Source organism: Cololabis saira, chromosome 1 (genome assembly GCF_033807715.1).
Source record: "Cololabis saira isolate AMF1-May2022 chromosome 1, fColSai1.1, whole genome shotgun sequence".
Classification (NCBI taxonomy): domain Eukaryota; kingdom Metazoa; phylum Chordata; class Actinopteri; order Beloniformes; family Belonidae; genus Cololabis; species Cololabis saira.
The window spans coordinates 27,614,789-27,629,947 of record NC_084587.1 but is presented as its reverse complement, the minus strand read 5'-3'; the positions used below and the strand labels follow the sequence as shown (position 1 = coordinate 27,629,947).

The 15,159-nt window shown below is 37.7% G+C and overlaps 1 protein-coding gene across 1 annotated transcript in view; it reads right to left on the bottom strand.

Annotated features, from left to right (window-relative positions):
* Positions 1-15,159, bottom strand: part of myo15ab (myosin XVAb) — a 71,702-nt gene that overhangs the window by 6,078 nt on the left and 50,465 nt on the right. The window contains 16 exon segments of the mRNA XM_061732829.1: positions 37-133; positions 237-314; positions 4,729-4,823; positions 4,921-5,051; positions 5,170-5,252; positions 8,087-8,160; positions 8,526-8,598; positions 8,686-8,749; positions 9,378-9,490; positions 9,568-9,773; positions 13,737-13,811; positions 13,896-14,007; positions 14,240-14,381; positions 14,592-14,710; positions 14,807-14,922; positions 15,030-15,105. Coding sequence (XP_061588813.1) covers positions 37-133; positions 237-314; positions 4,729-4,823; positions 4,921-5,051; positions 5,170-5,252; positions 8,087-8,160; positions 8,526-8,598; positions 8,686-8,749; positions 9,378-9,490; positions 9,568-9,773; positions 13,737-13,811; positions 13,896-14,007; positions 14,240-14,381; positions 14,592-14,710; positions 14,807-14,922; positions 15,030-15,105 — 1,654 coding nt within the window.

Here is a 15,159-nt window from a genome sequence, read left to right as displayed (position 1 = left end):
GATGTGACTAAGAGAGTAAGTTGTTAGTGAGCCCACCTCTGTTTGTGACTAAAAATATGGCATATTCCTCCATGGTTTCCAGTCTGTGTAAGCCCATCTCATAACACATTTCCTCCACCACCTCCAGGGCAACCTGGAAAACACAACAGCGGCTGTAGACACGTAAGAGCTTTACATCCTCCTCACACTTATTCAATCCACCGACAGTGAACTGCCAGTTGTAGTTCAGCACTTACAGAACAGGTTTTGATTTTCACGTGACGTTCGATGCCTCCAGGGAAAAGAAACAGCTGACGTTTTGAACTGCGTCCCGCCTGAGGAAGCAGTCATAAACTCATCACGTAAATGTCACATACTGCATTTTCAGGACGGAAATCTAGACACACTGCTCAAGGGCTCTCATTATAAGCAAATCCCTTGAAAACAGTAAAATGCAACTCATTAAGTTATCACTTTATTGCCTTGTGTTTGCCATTCAACCCCAAGTTTACAACTCCCTGAATAAATCTTAAATATTGGGTTGGACGTCCTAGTTAAAATATTAGCTGAAATGTTGAGAGGAGCACTTTTTGGAGACTATTTTTAGTTTATATGCCTCAGGGACATGCCATCCACTGTAGCTCAGGGCCTTGCTGATGAATTTATAATAATGTTTGGATACCAAAGAAACTCTGTGGCACACAGAGAAAATCTGTATCATGTTTTAGACACACTCACTATACTTGGTGGTAGAATCATATCTGTGTTGGTTATTTCCTTAGAGGTGTTGATAATATGAAAGCAAAAACCCCCAAACAAACTGGAAATATCACCAACCTTATTAAAATGAGTACTGGTGCTTTAATTAACAGTATTCCTATACATTACATAATAAAAGTCAAAGCTAACTCTGTTGGTATTCGGGAAGAATTAAATTAAATGTCTGAAATTGTCTACATTTCTGATCATAACAAGGTACAAATTGCTGACATTTTCAACATACAGTACAGACCAAAGGTTTGGACACACCTTGTCATTCAAACAAATGGCGAAGCGTGTCCAAACTTTTGGTCTGTACTGCATTTGAACAAAAAAAAATTAAGAATTCAATTATTTAAAATAACACCCACATGTCAAGGGAATATACCTGGTTCTGAAGCCAAGAGAGAGAAACCTTTACCAAAACTACAAGATTTTAAACCATCACATTGTGTAAAGAACCTGGGTGTTATTTTTGTCTCTGAGCTGAATTTTATGCCTCATATCAAAAACACAACAAAAATAGGTTTTTATCACCTTAAGTACATAGCCAGAGTCCGCACATTTCTCTCTCGGGCAAACACGGAGGTGCTGATGCATGCTTTTATCTCCAGTCGTATTGATTATTGTAATGCCCTGCTTTCTGGTCTTCCTAAAAAGAGCATTTCTAGTCTCCAACTGTTACAAAACTCAGCTGCACGTGTGCTGACGAAGACCAGAAGGCGGGCTCACATTACACCAGTTTTAGAATCACTGCATTGGCTCCCTGTGCGCTTCAGGATCGATTTTAAGGTTCTCCTATTAGTTTTTAAATCTCTTAACGGTCTTGGGCCTTCTTATCTGTCTGATCTGCTTTTACCCTATAAACCCTTGCGGACCCTGAGGTCCTCTGGCTCCGGCCTTTTAATCATTCCCAAAGTTAGAACCATAACCCACGGTGAGGCATCATTCCATTACTACGGCCCACGTCTGTGGAATAGCCTGCCTGAGAACCTCAGGGCCGCAGAGACTGTTGATGATTTTAAAAGCAGGCTCAAGACTCACCTTTTTAAATTGGCTTTTAGCTGATTCCTTTTAGTCTTTCTTGTACAGCCTTGTCTTAACTAGCTGTTCTTGTTGTTTTAACCCAGGTCTTATGCTCTTATGGTTTTAAGTTGTTCTTATGTTTGTTTTAGCAGGTCTTGCTTTTTAGTCCTACTTTTAGGATTTTATGTTATACTTTTAAACTCTTTTAGTGTGTATTTTTAACTCATAGCCTATCTTATCCTGCTTTCTTTTAGCTCTTAGTTCCAGTGTTTCCTCATGGGGAGCCTCCATGCTGGGAGTGACTCTGGCCTGCAGGGTGTCGTCCTGGGGGTCGTTCTGGCCTGGATGGTTATGGAGCTCTGGACCACGGCTTCACCGCTGTGGTGTGGACTCTCTATCCGTCCGGGCCGGAATGGTCTCTGTGGAGGAAACCCTGTGGTTGCGAGTTATGAGACTTCCTGGCGTGGATGGCTCCGCTGATACCGCTGATACCGCTGATACCGCTGAAACCGCTGATACCGTTTCCTCACCTGGATCCTCAGTGCCCAGCCATATACTTGTGTGAACTGTAGTGTGCTTGCGCCTGTCTGTGTGTGTGTGTGTGCGCGTGTGTGCGGGGGGGATTATTAAGTTTTATGTTTTATGTAAAGTGCTTTGCGTTGCATTTTTTATTTTGTATGAAAAGCGCTTAAATAATAAAGTTTGATTTGATTTGATACCTGAACAACATCACATGAAAATGTGCTTCATGAGCCACTGATTTAACAAAAGACAACAAAAAACAGTCTGAAGTGACTAATAAGCACAAAACTATTGAAAAGAACAACCATCGTTATGTTATCTGGGGTCTTCTGGGTCTGAAAATGTCTGAATGAAATTATTCACGTCCCACCAACTCACATCATACCCAGAAGTTCTTTTTTTTCACAATTTACATATATTTCTCATCATTGGTTATGCAGTTCATTACATTTAAGAAATATATCGTTCTACCAGCACTTCAAAGCTGAAGATTTTATCAGTTAAAAAAATAGCAAATGAAAGATTTCACATTTACTTGGTCAGCTCCCTTATTGAAAATGGGGAGGATGAGGTTGATAAAACACGTAACTCTGATTTAATATTAGTATTTTCTTTGATTTCATTTGGATTTATTTTCTTGTATTTCTTCAGTTTTTTTGTAGTTTTCCTGATTTTAGTTGTGTTTTCTTGTATTCATCGTTGTCCTGTTTTATTCCTGGTTCCTTTACTTCCTATTTTAGTTTGAAAGTCTGTTCATGTGCATTTCGTTCTGTTTGACTTCTTCCGGTCCCATCTGTCCTGACTGTTCACACCTGTCTCCTCAACCCCTGGGAGTATACATTGTCTTTTATTTCCCGTTTTCGTTGTCTGTTCTGCTATCCGGTTGTGTTCTTCTTTTCCTTGCCATTTGGTTCTCTTTTCCTGAGTTAAATTTTGTTTATATTCTCAAATACCTGCTTGTGTTGTAGTTTTGTTGAAAGAAAGGACATTGTTTGTTCTTCCTGGTGCCCCCTAATCTCCTCCACTCTCCCTACAAACCTCATGACTCTCATTTGCTCTTAAATGCAGTGCCAAGAGCCATCAAATGTTTTTTTTTAACAGAGGAAATTAACATTTAATGCATTTATTTATTAGGCCTGTAGAGTCTGCAATTTCCTTGTATGCTTGCATATACTGAAAATAAAGTTTTAGTCTTGGGCCAGTTCAGCACATACAGGTATCTCATAACAAGATAGTGCCTAAAAGCGGGATCAGTACCAACTATCCAAGGTCAACCTACAGGGGAAGTGAATGTCATGAGTAAGTCTGGTGTTTTTCAGGACATTTGGTGTGTAGTTGTGTGAGTCATATTAGCTCATATGTTTGGTATGATATTTTGACACATTTCATTAGGGCCTCAGGAAACTGTGCCACCTTGGAAAAATGAAAACAACTGTTTCCTTTAAGCAAAATATTACCCGGCAGAAAGGTCCACTCTGATCAGCTTCACCTTTAAGACTAATTTACCTCACACTGCCCTCCAGCTTTTTTTGACATAATGCAGACGTTATAATTTATTCTAACACTGCTGCTGCTCAGATTCTCAGGCAGTAAATCAAGTCCAGACCAAAATAAATCTACCACCATCTTTCACAGCTAGTATAACATTCTTGAAACAATATATTTTGTCTGCTTTGACTGTGGGAAACAATTTTGTCTTTGATTAATCTGTACAAGCATATTATTCCTTTCTTTTATCTATATATTCATGGCTTTGATTGGGACTTAAAGTTATTTTCCGAAGGCTTTCTTTTCTAGTGAGACATCTTTTGACACAAACTTTCAGCTTTTGGGATAAATTTGCAATTAGAAATGTGCACCACTTGTAGATGATTTTCATTCCAGAGGAGTTATGCATTTTAAATAACATTTCTAAATCACGTGCCAGACTTATAGACATCCCAAACTGTTGCTATTTCAGTTGTTGGTTAGTGACATCACCAAAAAATGTAGAATAATACATCACCTTCAAATATAAAAGTGTGATTTAATCTCATGGATATGAAAGTGTGATAATTATATTTATTATTCTTACTTTCTTTGTGTAGAATAATAACTAGAATTATGAAAAGATTTGCAATGTGTCACTTTTCTTTCTCATTAGTTTGAGAGCATCTCTTTTACCAGACACTTTAAAAAAAAAAGTATGTTGGTTCACATTTGCTAAATACTGCAGCATTTAGTAAATTTAATCGTAACGTTAACAATTTTGAATGTGGCTTTTCTGCATAGTGAGATTCTTTACCTCTAACACCATAAGTGTATTTAATAACGTGTTTACGAGTGCTTTAAAGCTTTAATCTTTAACAGAGCATCTCCAGAATTAATGGATTACTAGTTTTATCTGTGTAAATGATTTCAATATTTCTTGCACTATCCCAAGTATATAAAGGAGGCACTGACCATCACAGCCTTAAGCTCCATGCTGTTGGGTGGAACAAGGCGACCTCCATACTGGAACGTCTTCTTTAGATTCTGTTCACATGCTTTAGCTATGCCTAAAATATTTAAAAGACATACAGTATTACACACTCCTTACTTCAATATGTACAGTGGATTTACACTTGGTCCAAATGTATTTGTGTATCTTTTCACCTTGATACTGTGGCCCTGCGCCGCGGAAAGCCTGTTGCAGGTATTTCAGCAGGAAGGGCTTGAGGACTTCAGAGCAACGATGGAATGCAGTCAGGATGTACAGCAACCTCCAGCCATGTTGGCAACTATCGCTGCAGAGCACAAGAGTGCACTGACACGCTCAGGATCACAGGCTCAGAGACCAAAGAGAGGTGTACTGTGTGTAAGTTTGTGATATGCGCGTCGTTAGTGTGCGGCCAGCCGACTTACGGTTTGGAGCTGGTGTTGGCAGTAAGCTGTTTGAGGAGCTGGCAGTAAGCCTCATCCCTCATCAAGGTGAACTCGCCTATCAGCTGAAGGGAAGACAGACAGGCAGACACCTACACATAATAACACATATCACCCCACATTTTTCTCTGGAGCCCTACATTATTTTGCCTATAACTGAAAACTGTGAGATAATGCTATAAAATATAGATTGTCTAAATAACTATATTTAGTATATAGAAATGTTTAATGCCTTCTGAGTGGAAGTGCCAGATTGCCCGGAGGGGTCTTATTAAACTTAATGGGCTATCAACTACATTTGCCATTAACCTAAAGTACCCCATTACAATATATTAGAAACATGAAGCTAAATGTGGAATACAATGAAAATAGATTTCAGTTTCATACTTCGTAATCGAGTCTGTTGCCAGTTCAGCAAGTAGCAGAACAGCGACTATTTGATGATGAACATCAGGTGTCTTTGATGAGAAAATTAACCATAAAATGTAATCAGTAACATAAAACATTATGTCAAAAATACAAGTGGGAGAAAAAGAAAAAAAAAGGGGGGGAAACCAATCTCATTTTACTTTTATCTTACCTCTCCTCTCTGCTTCACATAGAAGTGCTCATTTCCTGTCAGATAATTCTTATCATCAAGTAAGGTGTGTGTGTGTGTACATATTGCAATAACTCAATATTCAAAACTAAATGGAACTCAATGTTTACGTGTAGTTGTCTCTTTGTCACCTCGTTTATGTCTTTTGGGAACTAGTATGTCAGACAAGTGGAACAAATATCAATGCAGATATAAAGATCTTGCTATGTTGGCAGCCAGGAAATGTATAACCTTAAATTGGAAACAATCTAAACCCCCAGTATTAGCCCATTGGTGGAACGAACTCTTAAGCTACCTTACTCTTGACAATATTTACTACAAGAGCAAAGGCAAATCCTCAGACTTTTTAAAAATATGGCAATCTCATATAGAATTTGATTTTAAGAAATCCGTAGGTAATTGTAAGGCATAGTGACAATGATAAGACCTGAGTGTAATGGTTTGTATTGTTTTGTTGTCGTGTTTGTTTTAAGTGGGGTTTTCCCACCGTTTATGTCTGTTTTGTTTTGTTAGGTATTTTTGTTTTTGTTTTCATTCTGTTTTGAGGGTATATATTTGGGTATCATTTTTGTTCTTTAAACGGACCAGCCCCTTAGGATAAGAAAGTAATGACATTTTGATAAGTCCCCTTCATCAAGAAGTAGGTAGGAATATTATTTAACTATTTAATTATTATTTCAGAGTCATTGATAGAACAGATAGGGTAGTACTATCTGGTATTCTCAATTAGTGCATTGAGTAGAATTTTTGGTTAGTATATTTGGCATGATTATAGCACTATGAAATATGTTTTGGTATGTATGGACTTTGACTTTTTTTTTTTTTAATTTTTTATTTTTTTTGGAAATTGAGTTGTGGGGGTTTGTGTTCTAAGTATCTAAGGTATACCCCTCTTTTTGTGTCTGAAAATATAAAAATACAATAAAAAAAAACAAACTAAATGGACAAACACAATTAAGATGAGGTGACAGGTTGCTGTGAGGAGTTGTTTTTAACTTGTATCAGATGGAGTGGGACGCTGCATTTATCTGATTCTTCTCTAACGTGTTTTGTTTTAACAGTTTATTCTTTTTACATACTGTAAATCGTATATTTGATTCCTCTTTCCTGCTTTATTACTCCATGTGATTGCATGATGGCGTATAGCTCACTGGTACAGATACTAACATTTAGTTTGACTTCTACATTGTCATTTTTTTTGAGTTGAGGTCACAGTTTTGATTTAAGATCACGGTTTTGCAGTTTTGGTATTTAAGTTCCTGTTTTATTTTGAAACCCTGTGTCCTTGTGTTTAAGTTATGTTTTGACTTCCCTTGTTCCATCTGCCCTGATTGTCTGCACGTCAAGCCTTTTGTGTGTGTCTCGTCTTGTCTTTCCCTTGCTCCCTGCTGGTCCGTACTATTTCCACCCTACGGGTTTCAGGTCAGGTTTTTGTTATATTCAAGTTCTGTTTTTTGCTATCCTGGTAGGCAGCGCTTTTCTTTGTTTTAAGTTAAAATAAATCATGTTTCTGGACCTCCTGCACCTTGTCTCTCCTGCATCTGGGTCCAAGTGTACCACTCCTTGAGATACGTATTTTCAACAGGGCCAGATACTTGTTTTGTCTCAAATAATTGTTTTTGGCTAATATACACCAATTTTTGCATTTCAGGCACATATGTTGTCTGATTATATGTATGATATTTGTATGTTGAAGTGACAGTCTCTGTTGCATCCACTGGTACTGTTCCCCTGTAAATGAAAGTAAAATCCACAAGAACCAAAATAATTCTTTGTATCAAAGAGGAACAGAATTAGGACGGCTGGTCTGGATTTTTTTTCCAGAGAACTCCATGTTTTTTTGTTTTTTTTTCCAGTACGACAATAGACACACTAGACATTATGATCTGATCTGTTCTGTAATGGTCTGCTTATACTCCAGACCTTTACTCTGTAGAGAAACTTGAAATGAAGATAAGAACGAGGAACCCATGTTGTAGCAAACGATAAGACTTGGTTGCAGGACGAATTACACAAAATAATGCCTGAAATGCTTCATTGCTTGATATCAATACCAGATAGCATTTAAAGTGTTGTGAGAAAGAAGGGATCCATTTCAAAGTGACAAGAGCTTTACTGTCTCAAGTTTTCTTTTGGATATATTGTAGGCCTTTTAAATGCAAAAAAAGGATGTTTATCAACAGGTGAAATTAAGCTGAAAATAAGAGAAATATGCTGCATTCACACTATCTGCAAAGAAATTAAAGTGTAAAAAAAACACCACCTCTTTTCATTTTTTCATACCCATATTTTTCTGATTACCTTGAGGAAAGAGCTGACCACTTCCTGTTCTGTCAGACCCCTCAGCGGCGAGTCACCCATGAAGCGCATGATGCCTACATTATGTACACAAATGGGACACCCACATGGACCCACAAACAAACGCACACACACAGCAGAGAAATGTACATTTAACTACTTAAAACCTGATATGAAGTGAAGTCGTGTTTACTCCATTTATACGGCCTAATATCAAAAACTTGTCAACTTGTCTCCAAAGGCGTTACGATTTCTACATCACACAATAAAAAACCCTCTCTCCTGAATAGCTGTAAAAAAAATATAAAATATGAAATGACTTGCCCCCAAAAAAGAGAGAACAATTAAAGTGGGGTAAAAACCCTAAGATCATCCATATGAATACAAGCCCATGTGTAAGATGATGTAATTAGAGGAGAGATGAGAGAAAATAAGAACTTACACAAGAAGAGATCTGCTGCCACTCTGTCCATGGCTCGGTCTGTGAACTCTATCAGAGACTCAGTCAGAGGAGTCTGCAAAGGAAACCCCCCCCAGAAAAATGTAATGTGAACAAATCTAAACAGCCTTGTTGTTATGAGCTGAAGTCAAGACCACGGCACCTTGGAGAACTTGATCATCTCAGTGAGCTCCCTGGACTGTCTGCTCTTGCTTTTCGGGGAATCTCTGAGAACAGAATCAGTCACATAGGTTGGCTTTTAGATTTAAACAAAATAACTTAATTATAAGTGAACGTTTTGCATTAAAATTGTAATTTATTGAAAGAAAACTTTTTTTTTTAACAAATTGTATTCCATTTTACCACTTTTGTAGAGTGCAGAACTCTATCAATACTTGACAACTGTGGAGCTGATAGAGGGTAGCAAGTTTGTTTTTGTATGTAAAGCTTTAATTGGAAATAACATCTTCACTATATTGTATACGTGTATGAAGCACTGCTTTACAAACGTTACCTTAAGTAATGCCTCCCCATATTTACACACTAGATTTCCGACGTATTTCTTGAATCATAATACAATGATAATGTAATTATATTATCTAGTAAAGAAGGAGAAATATATGAATCAATTCTAATTATTCTTTCAGGTTTTCTCTCACATTTATTGACAAGGCTGGAATCCCCTACCCATCTTTACTTCTTAATAACTCCTTTCATGGATATTCATTTGGTACCAAATGATCAAAACAAGAACCTTTTGACATTATCTGTGTTTGTGTGTGACATTCAGGTATGAGGCCTAATAACATGAGAAGGACCGGATGTTTTTATGATGGTTTTTCGTCATGACCTCACCCTTTCCCTGCCTGTCTGAAGAACTTCCTGGCAAACTCCAACATGTCATATTTATTGTCCTGCAGGATCCTCTCATCCAAGTCTCCATCATGAAATCTGTCATTAGAAACTCTCTGAAAGGCAAAGAGTATCAGTGAACTTTGAAGAAAAAAAAAAAGATTCACATGTGTGTGTTTTTGCTCCTGCGAACCTCGATTGTTTGATCTATCTCATGTGCAGCCATGGTGGACGCCACAGCAACAGCAACAGCTGACGACACAGCAAACCGTCCCGCTCCATCTCGAGGCTCTGCTGTTCGGTCCAGGGGCAGTGAGAGGAAGTCCGGCGGAGCAACAGGATGAACGCACTCAGTTGGGAATGAACCTGAGCGGCCAAAAACGGCACCAAATTTCCAACCTAATGCACAAATACAGAGTATGGTGATTGTAACAGACTGTTATAGAGGAGCACACATCAGAATTTCCATCACTATCTGCCTTTGCTCTACTAGCAGGTCAGATTATTATCAGCTTTTTTTTTCTTTAACATTTACTTTCTTCTGTTGCTACGCTGATAACATGATAACCACACAATGCAGCTGCAGATACTCCTGTCACAAGTGCAAACACTGATCTTAACTGTGCTTTGTAAGTTATTTTACTTTAACCTAGCAGCCCAGCACTTTTAAAGTAGCATTCCTGCTTTTTGGACCCAGAGAATGAATCTGTTCAGTGTTACATAAGATCACAGCCATGAGTTTTATGAGAAATGTTTAACGTGCTATGAATACATGTTCATAGCACTTGTGTACAAAGCAGGTGGTATCTTCCTTTCATACTGAGGTACAGTACATAGGCCAGTTGTGTATGAAAAAAAAAAAAAAAAAGGACAACTCTTTCAGCCCAAAGGTTTCACATACGATCCAGTCCTACAACCTCAGCTGAACAACAGTACAATAAATGTTACACAATCTCCCTGTTTAATTAAAAGACTCACATCATTATTGTGATTGTGACAATCATAGACATATATACATAGACGCCGCATCGAATGCCGCCGCCCACTGAAGTGACGTGCCTATAGGTCCGCCATCTTGCTACAGACCACTCGCCACGGCAATGCATTACATCTATGGAGGAGCGGCGTTTCTACACACACAAAAGTGATCATAAATGATGTTGTGAAGCTAATTTCACGTGATTTGTTTGTCAAACGTCACACATTACAGACAGACATAGATAAAACAAAAAGAAAAGAAAGAAAAGAACCCAGAAAACATTCAATGTTCAGGTCTTTATTTACTATACAAGTATTTACTATATAATTGTTTCTATTGCCATTACTATTATTATTAATATTATATTATATTAACATATATTATATATACATATATATTATATTATATATTAACATTATATTAACATTGAATTATTATTGTTATATCACTATCATCATTAGATGATTATAATAAATATAATGTATACTATCATATATATACATATGTTTATGTATTTATATATATCTATACATCTCTATCTATCTATCTATCTATCTATCTATCTATCTATCTATCTATCTATCTATCTATCTATCTATCTATCTATCTATCTATCTATCTATCTATCTATCTATCTATCTATATATCTCTATCTATCTATCTATCTATCTATCTATCTATCTCTATATCTCTATCTATAGTATAATACAAGCCTTTCACAGATTCTAGCTAAAACCCCTGAAAGAGAACGGTTTTGCACAGTTTCTTTCTTGTGCTACCACTCTGGTATTTGAGTGAGGTGACTTTTGCAATGTGGTGCAGCCTAATTTTGAGAAACACAGACACCACCACTTTCAGTAGGTTGGAATGGTGGTTGTCAATGCCAAACTGTGTGTATAATATACAATATATATGTATATATAATATATGTTAATATAATATAATATTAATAATAATAGTAATGGCAATAGAAACAATTATATAGTAAATACTTGTATAGTAAATAAAGACCTGAACATTGAACGTTTTCTTGGTTCTTTTCTTTCTTTTCTCTTTGTTTTATCTATGTCTGTCTGTAATGTGTGGCGTTTGACAAACAAATCACGTGAAATTAGCTTCACAACATAATTTATGATCACTTTTGTGTGTGTAGAAACGCCGCTCCTCCATAGATGTAATGCATTGCCGTGGCGAGTGGTCTGTAGCAAGATGGCGGACCTATAGGCACGCCCAGCCACAGTGGATGCGGCGTCTATGTATATATGTCTATGGTGACAATGCTGTATCAGTTGTTTGAGGTTTGTAGGCCCTTGTTTACACACAGCTCTCTCAGGTCCAGCAGTGTGTAGCATGTACTGGTAGTAGGTTAGATCATCAACTTTGTAACCAACAAAAGTCAGAGAGTAAAAGTGAACGGGTTTATGTCAGATATTTTAACTTTGTCGACCGGACCTGCCCCAAGGCTGTGTGCTTTCTCCACTCCTCTACATACTTTACACTGTTGATGTTGGTATGATAACAGGTTCATTTTGAAAGTTCCTGATGATTTGGTCATTGTAAGCCTCCTTCACAACAGTGAAAATGACCATCAGACCATCATCGGTAAGACAAGAGTTTGTGGAGAAGTACAAATATCAGATTGAGATCTTGACATATACTGGACCCTTGCAACTTTTTGAGTCTTCTTTTTTCAGCCATTCTGTTGCTGATTTTCTGGTGTGAATCATTGTCCTGTTCAGTAAAGTAATTTTACCCACATGTCTTCACATTGGATTCTAGATTGAATCATTTGACTCTTCCCAGGAGTTAATGTCCCGTGGCTGCAAAATAAGCACAAATCATTTTCCCATCACAATGCCTGACAGTTGTGAGGAGGTTTTAGTGGTTGTATGCTGTTTGTTTGTTACTAAATGCGAAGTTGTGTATTATTACCAAACATCTCCTTGCGTGGTCTTGTGTGTCCAGAAAACATTCCTCTAAATGTCTGTGTGTTGTTTGGTAAAAACAATGAATTAGAAAACACTTTTGCAATATATTACCTGACAGTCTAAACCAGGGGTCACCAATCCTGGTCCTCGAGGGCCGGGGTCCTGCATGTTTTAGAATTTTCTCTGCTTTAACACACCTGATTCTAATTAATCATGGTCATCAGCTTGTCATTGAGGTCTGGACAACTCTCTTAACGTCACAGTCACTTTTACAATGAAGCAGCGAAACATGTAAAACATGCAGGACACCGGCCCTCGAGGACCAGGATTGGTGACCCCTGGTCTAAACAGTCATGAAATTGAACATTTAACATACTAAGTGAGGCCTGTAGAGTCTGAGATACAGCTCTTGGTTTTTTTTATTAATTTATTTACTTCTGAATTTTGGAGCATGACACAGCTGACATTAGGGTGGAGTTTCCAGGACTTCCTTTTGCAAGGATGCCCACTTGACAGGAAGATTTGGCACCTGCTTTGGATGTTTTCCAGTTGTGAATAATCTCTCTCGATGGGGAATAATGGCCTCCAAATTGTTTACAATGACCTTATAACCCTTCCCAGTAATTTATTGACTGTTATTGGTGTCTTTTTTCTTTGAGATGGTGTTAACACAAACCTGAACGCTCCAGACCAGCAAGACACATCACCATGTACTTTTATGAAGGTGGCCACAATCAATTAATGAAGTGTATTCGATTAACATTAGCATACCTACAAACTACCCTCTTAATTCCTAGGGAGGTATAGAGGATAAACTGAGTTTTTCACAGTTTTTATAGTTTTGCTTTGTTTTTGTTCAGCAAATAATGACTTGCTGTACTAGGTCATATGTTGTTGCTGAGGTTGCAATTAAAGGATGCACTTTTTTTCACATGACTGTGTACGTAGAGGTATTGATTTACTAGTTACAGAGGGTGTCATCCTTCAGTTGCTGGAATGGTGAAGGATGAATTTCATTTCAAAACCTCAACAGGGGATATACATTCAATTTTCCTTTTGGAACATTTTTGAGACTAGATTTAGGCTTAAAAAAAAAACAAAAATAGAAAAACAAGTTGGACATGGCACCTCTGATCTTTTATTTCCTCAAGAAAGAACATGAATTCATATTTACGTTTCATCTGAAAAATAATTTTCTGATTCAATAGTGTCTTCAAAGAGTGCTGCAGGGGTTGTCAGTGTAAGTGCACTGTTTTTCTTACATCAAAAAGACCATTCCATCTCCAGGGTACAAAGAGTCCAGGTTAGTAAATAATAAAACGCTGTCATTTTGAATTATCACCCTGTTTATATGTGGGTCTTACACCTGCTCCCATGTGTAAAAACATATGAAGTCTGTAGATCTGATGTGGTTTTTTGATGAAAACTAAGACAGATGAACGTTCTAGAACTTACCAAAGTCTGGAGTGTCTTTTTTCAGCTCTTCCAAAAACACGACCTTCTTCCTCACCACACAGCCATAGCTGTGACCTGGAGGAGACAGTTTTCATTCACATTCCCCGATCATAGATTAACCCAGTGCATAACAGGACTCACACTACAGCAATGTCTCACCTTTCTCCAGTCCATCCACAACCTGTAGCCTGATGATGTCACCTTTATGAAAAGTGAGCATTGAGTGGTCTTCTGTTACAAAGTTACGCTCTGCAATCACATAGTCTGAGTCCTAAGAGGAAGAAAAAACTAAATCAATGAATAGGTTTCCCAAAATTATTAAATGTGGCTGCATTTTTTAAAGCATGTGTAGGATAATTTTGTTCTGGTTGCTTCTTTGATTGTCTTTTAAAATTACATCTATATCAGAAAAAAAATAAAATGATATGGTAAACAATACTAGTGGTGTGTATCTGGCAGAACTTAACTTTGGTGCGTGTGTATGTTTACTGTGTGCACTGTGCCTTTTTGATCTCATTGATGAAAGTGTCTATGAGGTGTTTGACTTGTGATGCTTTGGCTGAGAACAGGATCAGCTTCTCGTTGGTCAGATTGAACTCCAGCGTGTTCTCAGATGGGATGGTCACAAACAGGATGTCTGCATAACTGAAAAAATGCAGAGCAAATAGGAGGTTACAATTCATACACAAAATTATGCGAGGCTACAGCATTGGCCATATTATTTACCTTTAATGTTTTCTAAATTCAAAGCTTGAAAATGTTAAATAAAGTTAGATGAATGGAGATAACTTGGTGTGTATGCTGTCTTACACATGGTAATAGAAATGATAATTAAAAGCCATGAGCAGCACGTACGTGTAAGGCCGTAGGACTCTGAAGTAGTCTGGAGCTGCTGCACTGCTTCTTACAGTTTTCAGCAATTTGATACCACTGTCGGACACTGACAACAACTGCACTCCTGTTCCCACACTCCCCTGAACACACATTTGCACATATTCACAGGGGAGGCTTTAAAATAAAAACAAAACACCAAGCAATTATCTTTACAGTGGATGTACCAACATCCTCACCGAGGCAGGAAAGAGTCTGGAGAAGTATATTTGCCAGGTTTCACTGGCTGCTGTCACAATTGTCTTCTTCACGTGCTCCTCCACCGGATCCATATTCTGCTTAACGCCATGTTTAGCTGTCATTCACAGAAACAAACACGGAAACTCATAAATGTCAGAGAGGTGTGTTTAAATTTCAGCATACGGTCATAAAAACTACCATCAGGCAGAACAGACAGACTACCGAAAAGGGCTTTCATTTTCTGCCTTTCATCCCGGGTGATGCGAACACATGCCTCTGACAGAGTGTCATTCACTATCTGAGGGGAGAAAAGAGGACGGGAGAAAAACTGTTAAAGGTAATTTGGTTGAAT